Source organism: Chlorocebus sabaeus, chromosome 1 (assembly GCF_047675955.1).
Source record: "Chlorocebus sabaeus isolate Y175 chromosome 1, mChlSab1.0.hap1, whole genome shotgun sequence".
Classification (NCBI taxonomy): domain Eukaryota; kingdom Metazoa; phylum Chordata; class Mammalia; order Primates; family Cercopithecidae; genus Chlorocebus; species Chlorocebus sabaeus.
The window spans coordinates 49,597,386-49,617,361 of record NC_132904.1 but is presented as its reverse complement, the minus strand read 5'-3'; the positions used below and the strand labels follow the sequence as shown (position 1 = coordinate 49,617,361).

At 42.4% G+C, this 19,976-nt stretch overlaps 1 protein-coding gene across 2 annotated transcripts in view; it reads left to right on the top strand.

The window, feature by feature from the left end:
* Positions 1 to 11,210, top strand: part of INSC (INSC spindle orientation adaptor protein) — a 131,783-nt gene extending 120,573 nt beyond the window's left edge. For both annotated transcript variants that reach the window (XM_008005910.3, XM_073023271.1), the window contains exons 10-13: positions 597 to 663; positions 3,909 to 4,064; positions 5,452 to 5,528; positions 10,928 to 11,210. In XM_008005910.3, the coding sequence (XP_008004101.1) occupies positions 597 to 663; positions 3,909 to 4,064; positions 5,452 to 5,528; positions 10,928 to 11,056 (429 nt within the window). In that variant the 3' untranslated portion in view covers positions 11,057 to 11,210. The remainder of the gene's footprint in view (positions 1 to 596; positions 664 to 3,908; positions 4,065 to 5,451; positions 5,529 to 10,927) is intronic.
* Positions 11,211 to 19,976: the final 8,766 nt, after the last annotated feature.

Genomic DNA, 19,976 nt, shown 5'->3' with positions numbered 1-19,976 from the left:
GAGGCTTGCCACAGACTTGTAACGTGCAGCTGAGTATGCACTTTCTCATCAGATTCCATATAATACCCAATGCTTGATAATGCTGCCCCTTCCTACTGATGCCCTCTAACGTGACCTTAGCCTTCATTCATCGCAGGTTGAAAGTAGGTGAGGGTTAGTATTCAGGAAAGAAGCTGGGATGGAAGAACTCAATCCAGAGTAAGAGCTAGCTCTCGAGGACAAGCCAGCACAGAGGAGTTTGAGGGGCCAGGGACCTGCTTGTTCTGTCTGCATTTCAGGACTGGGGACCAGAGCAGAAAGACAGCTGGGCCCCAACTTCACCCAGGGCTATGCTAGTCTTTCCAGGGTGTCCTGGGGCCCTTGGGAGCCATGCTATAGCCGTAGGCTGATAAATGGGTATTAGTCACCGGGGAAATACATCTGGGTGGCAGGAGCCCATGAGGATGGAAGCAAATGCCTTGGAAGGATAGGCCTGGTGGACAGGAAGGAGTCATGGGATAAAAGGAAGCTTTGTAGCCCGTGTCTGACCTGTCTGTAGGGAGTACCATTAAGGTCAGGTGTGCTCATTTTCTCAGTTTCTAAATTCTCTTTTCCAGATTGTGACCATCTTGGCAAACATGTCTGTCCTAGAGCAGTGTGCCTCTGACATCATTCAGGAGAATGGTATGTCTTTGCAGCATTGTACATGTTATGTGAATTATCTGGATGTAGCAGACTGGTCTTTGTGCTTGTGTGAATGCCTGTGCGGGTATGTAAATAGGTACATGTAGCCGGGCGCAGGGATCATGCCTGTAATCCCAGCACTTTGGGAAGCAGAGGTGGGTGGATCAACTGAGGTAAGGAGTTCGAGACCAGCCTGACCGACATGGTGAAACCCCGTCTCTACTAAAAATACAGAAATTAGCTGGGTGTGGTGGTGGGTGCCTGTAATCTTAACTACTCAGGAGGCTGAGGCAGGAGAATCGCTTGAACCTGGGAGGCGGAGGTTGCAGTGGACTGAGATCACGCCATTGCACTCCAGCCTGGGCGACAGAGCGAGACTCTGTCTCAAAAAAGAAAAAAAAAAAAATAGGTACATGTGTCTCCACGCTTGCATGAGCATATATGTGTGTGCTTGTATGTGGGCAACTGGGCCTATATATGTGAATATTTGTTTACTTTTGTGAGGCCTAAATTCTAGTGGAAGACAGATAATGTATAAGAAGATAGCAAATGTCCAGTGATGATAGTGTGACAGTGCCCTGGGGAAAATGAAGCAGGGAAGAAGAGTAAGGTAGTATCAGGGTGGGGTGGTGATGGTTAGTATTTTAATAAGGTGGTGAGGAGAAGGCAAATATTTCATTATGATCACCAAATAAAAAAAATCTATTCCTACCAAGGGATACATTCCAACTTTAAATTGTTCCTATCTTATTGGATTTGGCTGCAGTAGAAAGCTGAGGAAGGGGTGAGTGGTAGAGCCAGTCAGGACAACCTGAATGTCTTGAGCCCTCACTGAGAGCATCTCTTCTCCCACTTGCTCCCTTGTTCCATCTGGTGCTGAACATGTCACCAAGGTCCAGGTGGGGTGGGCCAGGTTTCATTGGCCTGGGAGCTGATCGAAGCCGTTTCTGCCAACGGACAAGGCGGCTGCCTTGCAGCTGGGAGCAGAGATGGTGAGGGCTTCCTGTGACTGGGAAATAAGGCAGCAATTAGCAACCGGTTGGAAACCAGAGACGCTAATGAGGCGGAGTGAGCTGGGAGCCTGGGCCGGCTGCCTCTGCTCTTGCTAAACCCCCTTCTCCCAGGCTTCCCTGCTGTCTTAACAAACATACACTTTCCCATCCCCCATTGCTCTGTTACTAATTGAAGGACATCATTTTGTGTTAATTTTATGTGATTGAGCTAATAATGAGAAACTTTGCTGAGCCAGCTGAGGCCATGAAGCTGAGCTATAGCATCTGTGCCCTGTTCTTTCGGCACTTATAGAGCCTTATGTTGAAGTGTTCAATGGGAGTGGGTCTCCAAAGGCCTGTGAATTTGAGATTGGAATATCTGGCATCTGTAGAGGGTTTTATGGTTCACAAAGTGCTATTGACTGACTCGCTCAGTAAACAGTTATTGAGACCTAATATGTGCCTGGCATTGTGCTAGACAATGAGAACAGAGATAACTAAATCCCTGCCTTCGTCCTAGAGGGTCTCACAGTCTAGACAGAGAGCACAACTTAACAAAAGTGACATATGATAGAAATATAACATCTACAATAGAATAATGCAACAGAGGGAGGTTGTCATGGTGATTGAGTTTGAAAACTGGAACCATACTCTGTGGGTTTGAATCCTGGCACTGTGTTTACTAACCATATGACCTCTCAGTTTTTTCATCAGCAAAATAAAAATAATCCCTACCTCATAAGGATGTTGTGAGGATTAACATGAAGCATGTTAGAAGATTGTCTGGCATAGAATGAGCACTGTGCTAAGACCCTCTGCTCTTTCAGGAAACAGTGGCAGTCTCACGGGGTTTACCTGAAGAGAGTTTAATGAAGGAGCTATTTTCCAAAGCAGGGCAGGATTTGAGGAATCAACAAAGGTGTCAGTGCAACTGGGGTCTACTGGAAGACAGGCCTCTTAGGTCTGGACAGGGCAAATCTTGTTGTACATACAGGCTGGGCTTTGAGAGTCCGTGGTCTAAATCACAGGTTGCAAACTTAGATGTCTACACAATTCAGACAGGTAATGTAAATGGATGAGGTGAATTCACCAGAGACAGGATCAATCTCTTTTAAAGAAGGAACTCATAATAAGCTTTAAAAATTTGTTGTCCAGAAATGAGGGCCTAGGGTTAAAATTCAGGAGGCAGTTTCAGAAGTCAGAAATCTAGATTTTTATAGAAATCCTCCAATTAGCACACTATCAAAAATCTAAAAAATTGTAGATGCTGTGTGGAGCAACAAAATGAAGCAAAACTATGTTCTTGGGTAATGTCTGGCTTAAGTTCTAAGCTGCAGGAGCCACTGGGTGCAGAAGAGGGGAGTGTGGGATGGGCAGTTGGGCAACAGCTCACACAGAAGATGAACTTTTACTACAACCTGCAGGATGGAGTTTTTTAGATGGAGCATCAAGGGGGAAAACGGCATCCCTTGTAGAAAGAAAGACTGGGTAAAGGCAAGGAGGTATGAGTGGATATGTGTGTGGTTTCTAGAACAATCAGAAGACAAATCTGATTTCAGGGGGAGGTAGGAGACTTCTCAGCAGAGATTATTCAGGTCGAAATCTCTCAGTCTAACTACTGCACCCTTTTCCAGCTTGCGTACACTCTAAAACATTTGATCTAGTCATTATCCAGCTTAGGTTTGGATCACCTCTTACCTGGGGGATTCATCACTACTGGACCTGTCTCAGATGCAGCCAGTATCGGAAGTGAAGAGGTGATTTAGAGAAACCAGTTATCTGAGTTTCTTTCGTTTTTGTTTTCTTAATCCTAAATGTAATGCTACTTCTGAATTGTAGTAGCAGCTCCCTCAACTACTAACCATGTGACACTGGGCAAGACACTTCACTTCTCTCTGGGCTTCGAAATGGAATTATAATGGTACCAAATACATGAGGCTACTAGAAGGTTTTAGGGCATTATGCATTTACTATGCATTTAGCACAGTGTTGAGTAAAAGCTCAATAATAGCACTAAAAAAATAAAGATGTCTTCAGATGTTCCTCCCAAGTATGGTGACTTGGTACATAAAGACACCCTCAGGAGTAGAAGGCATGGAGAAATAGCCTTGTCCAGCTTCTGCCCTGTGGGTGAGACCCCTGAAGTCATCCTGACAGCCTTTGCTTGCACCCTGCAGCCACCTGTCCAGCTGGCCCCATGGGGAAGGCTCCATGCTGGGGGTAGGTACCAACTGTTCCTTGCTTCCTGCCTAGGGGTCCAGCTCATCATGGGCATGCTGTCTGAAAAGCCAAGGTCTGGGACCCCTGCTGAGGTGGCAGCCTGTGAGCGAGTCCAGCAGAAAGCTGCAGTGACCCTGGCTCGTCTCAGCCGAGACCCAGATGTGGCACGGGAGGCTGTGCGGCTCAGCTGTGAGTGGTGCTTGCTGGCTGTGACTGGAGTGGAGTGGGGGGATTGGGGGCGGGAGCAGCTCTGATTTCATGGTGGCAACAGTGGACACAGGGCAAGGACTGGCTGGCATAAGCCCTATCTCTGGGGGCTAGAAAATGCTGGGGTGGAGGCTCAGGGGTGCAGCCCCTAGTCTAGTTTGTAACCTGGGGCTGAAGCAAGAGGGAGAAAGGACTTAGAGTGGTAAAAGTTGGCCAGAATAGTGACTCACCTGCAGACTGTTCATAAGAACCCCATTATTTCATTCACTCATTCATTTATTCACTTGCTCAGTTATTCATATACTCGTTTGTTTACTTATCTACACGTTCATTTACTCATTAATTTATCCTTTAGTTCATTTATTCATTAACCCATTCATGACTTCATTATTCACTATTAACTCATCCATTAATTCACTCATTAACATGCTCATTCATTCAGTTAGTCACTTATTTACCCAACAAATATTTTCAGAGCACCCACCCTATGCTAAGCTCTGTTCTGAGTGCTGGGCATGTAACACTGGATGTGACATTGTCCTGACCACAGGGGCTCACAGCCTCATGGAGGTGACAAATAAAAAAAGGGATATTCTCACTTCAGTATCATGGGATTGACACTCAAAGCATGTCCATGGTGCATTTGGCATGCACAAGAAGTAGCCCACGTTTATCTGGGTGAGTCAAAGAATGTTTTAACAAGGGGGCAAGTCCTCTGCTGTGGTTTGAAAAAGTAAGTAAAAGTTACTCCCATGTGAAGACTGAGAAAGGGCTTTTCAGGAAGAAGCGTGAGAAAAGGCATGGCAGTGTCACCAATCCTCCAGGTACCCAGAGGGACAGCCTGGGGCAGCAGAGGGTTCCTGCTCCTTCAAGACCTTACAGAGGATGGACACACAGACTGCATTTGCATACCTTCTACTGCTATCATATAATGAGGGTTTTTTTTTTTTTTCCTTAAAGTTTGAAAGAAGTCAGTCTGCATTGCAAAGCTAAGTCATTCACTTAACTCTGCTCAGTAAAGCCCTAGGTAATATTAGTAGAGTCTATAGTTTTATGTTATTTTAGCCACAGTATGTTTTCTGGCTGAAATTGGCACTTGAGAAAAAAAGACACAGCTAGGAATTTTGTCTGGTAAAGATTCAAATGTTAACCCACATCTGTGGATTTGGCTTGGATGCCTCAGCTTGGCCTGACCCTAACCATGCTCTGCTCACCACTGAGGGAGTAGAAAGTTTCCACCACAGACTCCCCGAGGTGGGTTCAGCCCCCTTCTCTGGCAGATTGGGTGTGCAAGGGAGGCCCAGAACCTCTGGGTCAGGCCCGACTGGGCCCCATCCTGGGCTTGAGGCTCTCCCTGTGTCTCCTACAGGCATGCCCCGTCTCATCGAGCTCTGCAGATCCCCATCAGAAAGGAACAGCAGTGATGCCGTGCTCGTGGCCTGCCTGGTGAGTTCTCAGTCTTCCCCCAGCTTTTCCCCTGGCCTTCAGGATGCAGACAAGGGGGCCAGGAGAACTGGCTGTGCTGTGGCTGGCTTCAGTAAGCCGTAAAACCTCTCTGGGCTTTAGCTTTTCTCTTTAGGATTGTGATCAGTATAATATTTGTTTCACTTAATTCATAAAATTGTGATGAAAATTTTATGAGGTAATATGTGTGAAAGATGATGGCTGAGAAACTCCCTCTTCCCTCTGTTCTACCACTACAGTTTTAGGAACAGGAACCTTTGAGGTTCCCGTGGAACGCTAGTTGGTGTTGTCTATGTCATGGTGCCTGCAGAACATGGGAGCTAGGATAAGGATATCCCCTGCCTATTCCAAAGGGAATAAAGGGAGAAAAACCTCCACTTATCCCTACAGGGAGCCCGTCTGGTGGCACTCTTCCAGCATTGTAGCTCCCTCCACCTTTGTGGGACAGAACGAGAAGGAACACAACAAGACAGAGTGGACTATTCAGCAGCAACCTGGATCCTCACCTTGAACACAAGCAAGTGTATCCTAGGAAGTCCCCACCCAACTTCTTTTTGCTAGGGGTCCATCATGAAATAATCAATAGTACCAGACAGAGAATGCACACTTCGTCTATATATTCTTCCCTACTAGGGCTGCAAGGACTCCCAAAGTAGAGTAGCTTCCATTTGAAAACATTTAGGAGCAGGGAAGCCACTCTATAAACAGAACCCTTACATTCCAGAAGAAAGTGCTGGCTCTTGTGATCAAAGAACACAAGGGGGAAGTGATGGATTTAAAGATCCTTCAAGCTGTCTCACAGTAAAGTCCTCTCCTCAGCCCGTTTTGAGCTGAGTTTGTCTCTTTTCTGGGAGTTTCTGATGGACATTTTGCAGTTGTAGAAACAGTAGGGCATTACAGTCAATCAGACCTGTTTTGGTCGTACCATTAATGAGCTGTGTGACATTTAATAAGTCACTCAATGCTATACATTTTATTCAATAAATGTTTACGGAATGATTCTGTGTTCCATTCACTGTTCTAGGCTATGGGGATACAGCTGCAGTTAAAAAAGACAAAAATCTCTGCCCTTCTGTGGCTTTTATTTTGGTACGTTCAAGGCAATCTTAATCTTCTTGTGCCTTTGGTGGTCTGGTGAAGCTTACAGACCCCTTTTCAGAATAATCTTTTAAATGCAAAAATACAAATAAAATATATAGAATTAAAACCAAAACCAATTATATTTAAAATTATTAAACTATTAAAATATGTGATATATTAATATATTTGCTTTTTAGTCAACACATTAAATAAGACCTAGCAGTAAGTCTAGTAAGTATTGTCATCTTGACTCGTGAAGACCATAAATGGTATTTGAAAATATTTTCAACAACTTTCATGGGCTGTGAAAGTATCTGTAATTTCTACTGGGAAATCACAAGTCACAGGGATTGTGAAGACACCATGGTTTGTTGCTGCATTCACATTGCAACAGAAGGAAATGCTAAGTTTCAGTTACAGGTTGGTGAAAATAAAGATGTAACTTTTTCTCATTCAAATTCACAGATCCTCTTAATTCCACCTGTTCTAGCAAGTGAAGTGAGAGGAAATTAACATGTAATGATTGACCCCAACTACCACTGCCTGACTCTAAATAGACCCTGAAGAAATGTTGGTAGCATTGAAAGCACTTGGGAAACTATAAAGCTCCGTTCAGATATGAGGGCTTGTGATTATTACTGCTATCATTTTTATTAGTGTGAAGGAGAGCACACAGAAGAGCTTGGCTACTATCTTTAATCACTTTAAGGACTTTCAAGCCGAAAAGGGATTATATTTGTTCTGTGGATGAGTTGGTGGATGCTGAAGAGAACCCCTCCCTCCCTAATCCATTCTCCGTGTGGCTTCTGAGTTAATTTTCCTAATGACAGTTTATAATCATGACACTTTCATGAAATCTCCATTGAACCTTTCCATGGTTCCCCATTATTTCTGGGCCACTGTCCACCTGTTCAGCCCTTCTCAGTCTGGCTCCGACCCATCCCTAGAGCCTGCAGACCTCCCACTGTCTCCAGGCCCTGTCCACCTGGGCTAAGCCAGAGCACCCTGAACTGTGTGCCTTGACCCTTGCTCCCAGCAAATGTTTTCTCTATAACTCTGTTTATTAAAATTTTGCCAATCCTTCCAAGCTTAGATGTAAATCTCTCTCCTTCACAAAATTTTCCAGGAGCTCTGTGTGGTGCAAAGCCAGAGAATAAACAGCATGAACCTGAGCCTCCTCTCTTGGATTTTGTTTGACTCAGTCCAAGGCAGGTTCCATTATCTTTGTCCCAGGTGTTGTAAGGGGAGGCTCTTGGAATTCAGACACAGGCCTGCCTGATTCTAGAGGCTGCACTTTTCAACCAGACCGTCTTGTTCCAAGCCATGCTCTTTCTCTCCCCATCTCTTATAGCACTGGTCTCCAGCATTGACTCATGGAGGAGGATTTGTATTTTTCCCCCTCTAGCCTGGAAGCTTCCCAGGGCAGGGGACTTTTTCCAGCTTTTTGTATATCCATGGGACGTTGAGTTTGGTGACTATGTATTAATTGACTTGGGGACTGATAGACTTGCTTCCCCTTTTCCTAGCTCCCAGTCTTGGGGGTGTCCATGGTTTGTCCCTAGGAATGTTCCAACATTTGAGTGTGGTCTCCTGGCTGGTGAGATTCACTTGAAGTCTAGCCTGGCAGGTGGAGTTAGAAGCCACCATTCGTGTTCTTCCCCAAGACCTTTCCAGCTTCAGAGGCTCCCTTCAGGCAGAGGGAGGAAGGTTCACTTATTGTCTCCCCTGTCTGGGAAGGTGGCAGTGCAGATCATCTCTCCCAAACAGAATGGTTTTTTCCCGAATGAAGCAGCTGTCAGTAGGTTGCCAGGCTTGTTTAATGCTTGGGTGCTTTCAGGCTATCTGGGAATGAGATTCTAGGATGACTAACTGTTTAACCCTCCCAGAGAAGCAGAGGCTGAGAGAAGGTTTGGCAAGAGTGCAGGGTCCTTTGAGGCTGCTGCACACTGAGGAGGGGGTGCTCTGAGCTACGGTAGGGTTCATGTCCTGTAGACTTTCTGGGGACCGTGGGGAGGTAAGGGTGTCTCTTCTCTCTCTGTTGTTCTCTGCTGTGTTTTGGTTTCTACTTTGCTCTCTTTCTAGGGTTTGCCTTCTCAGCAGTTTCTCTTTCTCCTTTCCCTCCCTCCCCTCTTTTTATCACCATAACTCCTTTCTGTCCCTCTCTACTCCTTCCTTTTTCTCTCTGCCTCCTTACCTCACCCTATCTCTCTCCTACTATCTCCCCTCCTCCTAAGGGCTCTCTCTTTTATTTTCTTTGCCATGATTTCTCTTTTTTTCTCCATCTCTTTTTTATACTTGGTCTTTTTTCTCCACCAAGTTCATCTCTCTCTGTTTTAATATTTCCTTCTTGTTCTTTTTTCTCTGTTGTCTCTTTTTCTCTGGTTTTTTTTTTTTTTTTTTTTTTGGCTATTTCCCTTTTCTGTCTTATTTGCTCTCTTGATAAGTCTATGTTCTATTTCTCTGTGTCTCCTTGTCTCCCTTCTTGCTTTATTTTTTATCCCTAATGATGCAAAAATGCACTGGTGGCCTTATTTCCTCATCTTCAGAAAATCCCTGATTCTGTTTTCATGGTGAAAACTCAAGGGCAATGGGGTTATCTTTCCCTGTTGGAGCCAAGGAGAATCAGAAAGTGCTATGAAGTTTACCCTCATTAGCCCGTGGGGTAAACTATCCCCCATGAGAGTCAAGATGTGCTAGTTGGAGGCAGTTCTGGGGAGTCTACTTCCCATTGCTAGAGTCACAGACCCTGCTCATTAATGCACAGAGACACATGCTCCTTCTCTTTGACCCTGCCTGGACATGACAGCACCTGTGACTCCCAGCAACCAGCTCAAACTATCCTCTCTTTTCACTTTGTTGGCCTGATTTCTCAGCAACAGGCTACCTGCCATGTCCAGGTAATGAGCAGTACCCCTGCCTTATGCTCAATATAACCTTGAATCCTGGGGTTGCAGCATCCTACCTGTGTGTGTAGGTCTGAGTGCCCTGGAGTCCGACTCCTGTGTGATGTCTGGAAGGCCACTTTCCCCCTCTGAGCCCTAGTTTCCTTATTTCCAAAATGGAGATCATGACACTTAGCTTGCAACATCATGTAGGGATTAAGTGAGGTGCTATGGGGAGATCCTCAGTGTTTGCATTCCCTCCTTCTTTGCTTCTTTTGCCATTCTAGATATTCCCCCACTTTTTTGCTTCCAGAGGTGGGAGAAGAGAGGTACCTTGTTCCCTGCTGTGTATATGCCCAGGAAGAGGGAAGAAATTAATATTTATTAAACACTTAACATGCATTGCCTCAGTTAACTGGTAAACAGGTCTAGGTAGGTGCACAGCTCACATTTAGTTTCAGGTTGCACTATCAGCAGATCTCAGTATTAAAGCACTTCGTTTATTCATTTCTTTTCAGTCAACATTTATTGAGACCTGTGCCAACCTCTGTGTTGTCTGCTACAGATACAGAGAAATAGAAAACAAGATCCTTACTCTCGAGGAGCTCAGAGTCTATTGTGAGAGATAAATACCTAAAAGCTAGTTACAGTCAAGTGTGAGAAACTTGAGGTCCGCCTAGGGGCCCTGGTTGCACAGAGGAGGGAGGGATGGACTGTCTCTGCTTCAGGGTAATTGGGGAAGGCTTCATGGGGGTGGTAACAATAGGCAAGAGCAGGAAGTCACTTCGAGTCACAAGTAAGAGTATGAGCAAGGAGGAGGGGGTATAGCTCAGAAGTAGAGCATTGGATTGCAGATCAAGAATATGAGCAAGGACACATGGACATAAAACAGAAATAGCATAGTCATTGCTTATTGTGTGGGGAGCTGGGGAGTGATTTTATTCTGCCAGCACCTCTCTTTCCTGTTCATCCCCCTTGCCAGATGTTGAATTTCTCCGTAGCAGAATCCCTATCTACTTTTACAATATGTTCTCCCTCTCTTTTCTTCTTTTTTCCATAGTGCTTTCTATAGGACCTTGCTGAATTTATGGATGAATGAATAGTTCTTGCTATTCTAAATTTACTTTAGGGATCTGGAAATAGTAAAGACCATTACTAAGATTATCAACAGCTTTCAGATGACATCTATCTTAGTGATCAAGGTGTAAATAAAGCCAGGTGAACAAGAGATGTGGTTGCTATGTTGACCAGGGGACCAAGATGGTCGCTGGGGTGCCAAGTGGCCAACATGATGATCAGCCCAAATTGTCTGGTAAATGCACCACTTCCTGAAATGCACATTTCAGGGTAGGTGAAGGAAATACACATACCTGACATGGCCCAGTCTGATATGTGTCACCTCTTCTGTCTTCTCCCCAGGCTGCTCTGCGTAGATTGGCTGGGGTCTGCCCCGAAGGCCTCCAGGACTCTGACTTTCAGCAGTTGGTCCAGCCTCGGCTTGTGGATTCCTTCTTACTCTGCAGCAACATGGAGGAGAGTTTTGTGTAGTGGGTGTGGGAGAAGAAAGACATTTGGCTGTTCTCACGCCCCCTCTGAGTACACACCAGTGAACACACCTGAGTACACACAAGCTCTCCTCATCTTATTTATACTTAACTTATTTTTGTGTGAAATAAACGGAGGGCGAAATCTTAGAGCAACATCATCAAACAGTCTGTGGTCCTTGGGAATCTTCTTTGTTTTTTATTTTTTGACTTCTGTAGCTTTTCAGTTGCAGATGTTGAAATTCATAATGGCTAATATGACAGATTGTCATGGGTGATTCCACTTCATCTTATTTTTTCTACTCTCACTATATAATCTTGCCTCATTTTTTAAAACTTCGGAACCAGAGTATTTCAACTGCCTAGCAGAGTTTTTTTTTTTAAAGCTATATTTGCTCTTCCCAAAAATCTAACATGAATTCCATAATTGGGTAGAATATATTGGAAAAAAGTTTCTTTTTCTTCAATAAATGGCATTATATATATCCCAGATTTTCTTATTAAGTTGTGTTTTAAACTAAGTTCTTGCTTCCCAAGGTTTCATTCCCCAAAAACTTTTCCAACCATTAAAAGTACATATCGAATTGTCTTATTTTCACAGGTGTATAAATAGGTTAAGCTCTGATTGATTTAGTGAGAAACCAAAGTGACTTTCAAAAATACTTCCAAAGGCACCAGAAACCCTGCTTCCTTTGGCTTCTTTTCTTTTGTGTAACCTCTTGTTCACCTCCTGGTGAATAGAATCTATGAGGCTTATTGAATGATTCCTCCTCAAAACTATACTTGAGAGCAGTGGTGTGCTGAAGCCAGCTCATGCCCACTCACAAGGGACAACTGTGGGAATTTCTTCCCAACTCTGCACTCAGTGACCTTGTGTTGGTAGCCATGAGCTACCCCATGAGCCCTCATGTTGAAATTGGCCATAGTGGGAGTATTTACACCACAGAAATTCGCAGATGCTATAAAGCACAGCTTTTGCTTTTTTTTTTTTTTTCCTAGAGAGCTGGTTTACCAATATCACTGCTTGAAAATATCACAAAAATCTGAGGATCCTTCTGAAAATATTAATGCCATCATATTATGATATAATTTACATGATATAATTGTGTAAAATCATGATTATAATAATGTTTCAAGAAACATTTCTTAAATTCCCAATTACTAGTTTAAGTGAGTTAATCTAATGAACCAAGTCATAGGCGAAGCATGTAATGTGCATTATTTAATTTATTCCTCACAATAATCACGTAAGTATTAATTAGTATATTCATATATGTTATTACCTATGATCAGATTATTAAATTATTTGTCCAAGGTCACTAGCTAGTAAGTGGTGCTAGGATTTGAATCTGGCAATATCTATTACCAAAGCCTTTGTGCTGAAGTCATATGCTGTATAGAGAGGTAATGTCTAGGTCCTCCCACCTAATGTGATGATGATGATTATTATCATGATAGAAAACCCTTGTGCAACATTAACCAGGTGCCATGGATTTGTTTTATATAATTCTCGGTATAGATATTAACATTTATTACTATATACCCATTTTACAGAGAAGAAACAGAGCAAACTCATTTTACAGATGCAGCAACGGAGCTGAAGTAGCAAGAAAATGGCAGACCCTGGATTCAAACCAAGGTCTTCTGAGTCCTTGTACAAAGCTTCCATTTTTAGAAATAAGGTATATATATATCACTGAGTTATGCTAAGATATTGGCAACTTCCATTATATGATATCAACAAATAACTTTTGTTAATATTATGATCTCATCAGAAAAGTTTTTAAATATTGGGAAGCTATCAAGCTTGGAAGCATAAATTTTGTCATTGGCAACAAACACTGTCAGTTGCTTCCCTTGGAGAGATGGACTCACTTTGTTCATTTTTGAGAAAATATCTGCCAAACACCTCAGTCTCAATAACCACAATTTGTCGATTATTCTTTCAAGTAAAGGTAGTGTTCCATAGAAAAAGCAACTAGTTCATACAGCAGGCCAGACAATCACACAAGTACTGCTTTCTCTTGAAACTGACATGCATTCTGCTTTGGCATACAGTAGAAATGCCTGAAGTGCAGTTTTCATATCACTCAGAATAGTTAAAATGGCATGTACCAGGGGTCAGAATTTAATACACTTAATAATTTTTACTGCTTCATCAAGGATATTCCTAAGTGGAATTGGCATTTTAAAAATTTAAGTGTGTGGCAGTGAAGAATACAATAACTATAAGTACAGTTTGGTGCCACTGCCTTGATCATATTAAGGTGCAATTTTACTTACCATTGCTTTTGCACCATTAGTGCAAATGTCAATAAGTGGAGAAACGTAAATAACTTCTTAGTATTTTTATAAAAATAGTTTTGACCTCACAGAACTCCTGAACGTGTCTTAGGAATCCCCAGAGATCAGGGGCCCTACTTTGAGAATCACTGATCTAGTTTAATACTAATTTTATAGTGAGGAAACTGAGGCCTGTGTTGAGGGGAAGCACGTGATTTTTCCCCAAAGCATACAGAATGAAGACTAAATCGTAGCCTTTTGTGTTCAAGGTCAAAGTTCTGCCCATTCCTCAATATCAGGCTAGTTGGTCACTAATATCACAGAACTGGAAGAGATTAAAGGAGAGTAGCTCTTCAGATAATATATAACGTTGAACATTCCTGCACTGCAACCTTTATTGTGAAAGTGCATATATTATCAGCCAGGGGCCTAGTAGGAAACAGAGTTTAACTCGGGTGGTTCAAATAATAAAGTTTTAGTAAAGAGACTACTTGGAGACTTGAATGCAGAGTTAAGGGAGCTATTGAGGGATGCTGAGTCGCCCAGAGACTAACCACCAAGGTAAGCCCTTACCATGCTAAGGGCAGAAGGGTCAAGTGAGATAATAGTGTTACCAAAGTCCACTGAGAGCTGCAGTTGTGGCAGAGGGGCTTATCTGGTGGGAGCCATAGGGAATCAGCTGCTGTGAGGGACATGGAGTCTGGGCAGGGAGGCAGCAGGACAGAAATACCCAGACCATCTCTTCTCACCTTCTGACCTCCTTCCAGTGCCTCCCATTGGCTAATACTCTGGTGAGAGCCAGTTATGAAATCCTCTGGAACGAGCCACTTGAGAAGAGAGCAGGTTAGAGAAGAGTAGACATTGGATCTGGGTAAGGTTAGGATGGGGCCAAACTGAGAATAATAGCACAGGTAGAAAAGTCTACATCCTTCCTTATTCCTCTGAAAAGCAACCAGTATTACTTTGGGCCTAAAGCAAACCATCAAGTAACAGGATTTATGAGACTTGTTTTAGAGAAGGAGAAAGTAAGGGGGTTATAGGTAGAGGCAAATAATATCCCTCCTTGGAGCCTTGTTTCAGAAAGAACCAGGAAGGGTGGAGTAGGAGATGGCAGCGCCTGGAGAAAGGGAAGTAGATTGTGTCCCAGGCCTCAGAGTAAGGAAGATAGAGATATTCAGGGAACTACCTGTCCCAGGCCTTAGAGGAAGGAAGACAGAGTTATTCAGAAGTTGGTGCAGAGCTGAATCAACTGCAGCAGACTGTTAAAATCACAGGAGGTCTATAAAGAAAGGAGTCAGCATAGTTGATGGTTCCTAGACATGGGACCAAAGGCTGTGGCCAGAAGTGTGCTCCAGGGAAAGGTAGAAGAGTCTCCACCTTCCACACCAGCCCTTGACTCTGCCCCATGGTTTTCCCATAGTAACTTTCACTCTGCTGACTCTCTACCTACACTCTGTACAAGACAACTACTATACTGGGCAGGACATTGACCAGCTATGTGGCCTTAGGCCTTCATAATTGAGGCCATGGGCATAAAGTCCTCACTAGTCAGGTGCAGCCACAGGTTAGCTCAGGTCACACAGATCAGGTTGGAATGGGGGTGGCTGATTGATTAAAAGTCAGGATTTTCTTGGCCTAAAGCACACATATTGCCTGCAATCTTCCTTTATCTCTAGGCCCTAGGATGGGATTAAGGCTGGAACTGGGTTTTCAGGAAGCCCACAGGTTGAGTAGAGTCTACGTCTATATACTGTCTCTAGATGGGGGAATCTGGACACCCAGATTCTTTAGGATACATGGGCAGCATGCTATGGAGAAAGAGTCACCACCAGTTGGAATCAGGAGGATTCCTCCATTAGTTAAAAATCCTAGCTCTACCACTTTATTGTTGTTGACTTTGGACAGGGCTTTATACCTCTATGAGTTTCTGTTCTCTCATCTGTAAAGTAGGAATAATACTCCTGCCTGATCTCCCTCTTAGGGTTAGGATTAAGATTAGGGAAGATCATTTGTATGGAAGTTCTTAGTAAACTATAAAGTTCTGTGCAAATGTAAGTTGTCATCATCATTACTGTCATCATTTTGGAAAGGACTCTATAGACGACCCAGTACTTCACTTTTGTTATGCTGGGCCCCCTTGACAGTATCCCTTCTAACAGAATTCTTCATTATTGCTCTCACATCTCCACTGAATGTCTTTACTTTCTCTATTATTTGACAGTCCTCAGGATCCTGAAGTTTCACCTTATATGAAGCCATAATCTGAAAATTCATCTGTTTGTCCTAGCGTTGGTGTCTATCTCTTGGCATGTTATCTGTTCAACAAAAGAAATTACTCTCAAATTTAGTGGCTTAAAACAATGACAACTACAACAACAGCAACAACAGTAACAACAACAACAAATTTATTCTTATATTTCCTGTGGGTCAGATTTTCAGAAATAGCTTAGCTGAGTAGATATGGCTCAGGATTTCTCATAAGTTTCTAATGAAGATGTTGAAAGCATTCACAGAATGGCAGAGCAAGGGCTCCCAAAGTCTGCTTCTCCATAAAAGCAATGAGAACACTGTTTAAGATTGTAAAAATCAATTTTTTTCAGAACTTTGAAAATTAATTAAAGGCTTGCAATAATCCAAGGAGTTATAAAGAAAAAGGCCTGAATCTCTGTAAGAACAGTGAGCTTTGTAGTGTTTAACCTGTCTCATTCTCATACCTCTCTCCCTAGCTCCAGGGTATTCTTAAAGACCAGCAGCCTCAAAACTACAATAGCTGTAAAAACCAGCAGCATAGCACACCAACATGGCACATGTATACATATGTAACAAACCCGCATGTTGTGCACATGTACCCCAGAATTTAAAGTGTAATAATAATAATAATAATGATAATTAAAAAAAAAAAAGCAGCAGCATAGCAGCTCCTGGAAGAAGCAAAATGAGTTTGGAGTTTCTGTAAAAACTCCAACTAGACATCCATATGCAAAAGAAATCCAACTGGAAAGCTACATTATGCCAAACACAAAAATTAACAGAAAATGCATCATAGACCTAAGTATAAGAGCTAACACTATACAACTCTTTGAAGTAAACATAGGTGTAAATCTTTATAATCTTGGGTTAGACAATGGTTTCTTGGCTATGATATCTAAAGCAAAAGTGACAAAAGAACAAATAGGTAAATTATACTTCACCAAGATTAAGAACTTTTGTGCTTCAAAGATCACCACTAAGAAAGTGAAAAGGCAACTCATGGAATAGGCAAAAATATCTTCAAGTCATGTATCTGATAAGGGGTTGATATCAGACACAATAAATTATTATAATTCAACATTAAAAACACAACCCAATTAATAGCTGGACAAAGGATTTGAATAGATATGTCTCCAAAGGAGACATACAAATGGTCAAAACGTATGTAAAAGATGCTCATATCATGAGTCATTAGGGAATGCAAACCAAAATTGCAATGGGATACCACTTCATACTGGCTAGGATTGCTAAAATGAAGAAAAGACAATAACAAGTATTAGTAAGGATATAGAGAAATTATAGTCTTCATACATTGCTGGTGGGATAGTAAAATAATACAGCCACTTGGAAAACATTCTGTTAGTTCCTCAAAATATTGAACATAAAGTTACCATATGGCCCAGCAATTCCACTCATGGTATATGTTCAAAAGAAATGAAAATGTTCACACAAAAACTTGTACACTAAGGTTTGTAATAGCATCACTCACAGTTGCCCCAAAGTAGAAACAACTCAAATGTCCATTAGCTGATAACTAGTCTTTAAAAATGTGATAAACCGTACAATGGAATATTATTTGGCAATAAAAAATGAGGCATTGATGTAGGCTACAACAGTGATTAACTTTGAACACATTATGCTAAGTGAAAGAAACTAGTACAAAAGGCAACATATTGTACTGTTCCAAATATATGAGATGTACAGAGTAGCCAAGCCTGCATGGATAGGCAGTCGATTAGTGGTTGTCAGGGGATATGGGGAGGAGGAATGTGGAGTAACTGCTAGTGAGTATGGAGTTTCTTTTTGGTGTGATGAAAATTGATGGTGAATGTTGCACAACTCTGTGAATATACTAAAAATCCAGTGAATTATACACTTTAAAAGGATGAATGTATGATATGTGAATTGTATCTCAGTTAAAACTGTTACTTTTTAAAAAGGTGTTCACCAGGGCTGTGATCACATTAAGACATCAATAGGATTGGAGGATCTGCCTTCAAGGTTGCTCACTCACCTGGCTGGCAAGGTGGTGCTAGTTGGTGGTGGGAGGCCTCAGTTACTCTTCATTCAAGCCTCTCGCAGGCTGCTTCAGTGTCCTCTTGTGGCTTTTAGCTTCCTCTAGAGTGAGTGATCCAAGAGAGATAGAGCCAGACAGAATCCACCCTTTTTATGAGCTAGCCTTAGGAGTCACTTAGGTGACTTCTGACACATTTTGTTAGTTAGAAGCATATAACTGCATCTAGCCCTCATTCAAGGAAAGGGGAATGAAGTTCCACTGTTTGAAGAGTGGATTATCAAAGAATTTTCAGACATATTTTAAAACCACCACATTGATTATATTTTTAGCAAGGCTTTTCTGTCTAAAATGCTATTTTACTAGTCACATTCATGTTTTCCAAACTCTAAACTGCTCAATTTCAGGAAGTCTAATGTGTCAATATCTCTCAGGTCCCAACTATCTCCCTGTGTCCCACTGTTACCAAAATGAGCATACAGAACTGAAAACAAACCCACTCCTTTTCCCTCTACTCCCCTCCACGTCTCTCACCATGCCAGCCGCCAGCTGTGGTAGAACAAAGCCAGCAATAATTGCATTTGTTAGAAGAATAAAGGTAAAGAGAAAATTACCACCGAAATTTGATTTCAAAAACAACAGTTCAAAAGGGAATAAAAGGAAAATGCAACAAGCAGAAGAAAATGTACTTTCTTGCTTAATAACAATATTCCACACCCTTTGAATTTTTTTGCTTGGGATAAGGAGGGCTGGGAGCAGGAAGTGTGTAAGTCTAATTTTCTGATATAAGTTGTAGAAAAGAATACGAAGGGAAGATCAAAGAATGAGGAAACCAAGAGCCTACTCAAAGGCATTGAGACACAAATGACACTACGTAAGCTTCCGACGTACGATCCTTCATGAGAGGACTTGCCCTAGGAAGACCTGCGGCTCTGTCATGTCTTGTCTCTGGCTATATTAAACATCAGAATAATTACTATCCCTTCAATGCTACCTTTTTGTAACACCCACAAATTCATAGTGTGGAAAGATGGTGTTACACATAAAGGAAACTTTATTAACAAGCAAAAGAAAAGGAGGAAGAAAAGGAAATTGGACACAGAATGGAAAACTCAGGCCAAAGACTTGCAGGGTCTTTCTTTTCTTTCTTTCTTTTTTTTTTTTTTTAAAATAATATTCAGAAAGGTGGAACCTTTGAAAGAGAAAGTTTAAATGAGGAAAGAAGGGGTGATGTCAAGCCCTGGATGAGATTTACAGTTAAAGCCCATAGCAGGTGGGAGAACGTCCTGTCCTCCCTCTCCAGGCTGTGCACCCTTAGCAGGCAGGAGACATGACTCTGTCTCAACTGATGAGACCCTCTCAAAGTCCAACCGATTTTAACAGAGCCTTGAAGTGTAGACTGGGAACTTGGTCATATCTATGACCTAGGTAAGAAGTCATAACAGGGACCCTGGGGCAAAGAATCCTATTCTGGAACACAGAACAGGGAAGCATTGAAGGAGCCTTTCCTCAGCTCAGTGGCTCCATTTGAAATTTGCCTCAAAGTATGGAGCTAATGCTGATCGTAATTATTGAGTGCCTCCTACCTGGAGTCATTTACCAAGTGTTACCTCTCATTTTCTCCTCGTGAGTTGGGTGCTATTATTGTATTTCCACACATACTCTCCATTACAGATGGGGAAGAGGCTTAGAGGGGTCAAGTAGTGTTGCCAGAACCAGAAAGTTAATGCTGATGCGGGATAGATTCCATATCTCTTTGACTTTAGAAGCTAATTAGGAAAAAAGTAGGGACTTAACACCATACACTTATTAGCAGCTAGATGTGGCGCTGGATCTTTGTAGAGCCATTGTCCTCCGGCAAACATATCATGAAGGTCTGCTCTAGGATCAGGAAAGAAAAATAAATATAGTAAGTGCCAGGATTACCTCTGATTTTAGACTAGAGGGTGGTGAGTTGTAGATAAGCCAATCCCTTCAGCAAAGCTTTAAAGTATAGTGGTTAAAACTGTAGACTGTCGTGGATTTGAATCCTGGCTCTACCATTTACTAACTTTATAATCTTGGGAAAGATACATACCTCCCTGTGCCTCAGTTGCCTCATATGTAAAATGGGATAATGATAGTGCCTTAGGCATAGGATTGTTGTGAGAATTAAATGTGGCAATACATGGAAAAGACTTAAAATAGCGCCTAATGGCAAGTGCTCAATAAACGTGGTTACAATGAAAGTTAACTGAATCCCACTTTTGCATCTATTCAGGTTGCCTGGTCCTGCTTGACAGTGCTTTAGATGCAGGCCCATAGTGTGTTAGAAACAGACTATTAATCCTGTGAGGGATGCAGGGACCATCTAGGCTGAGCTCTACATCCTCCACCT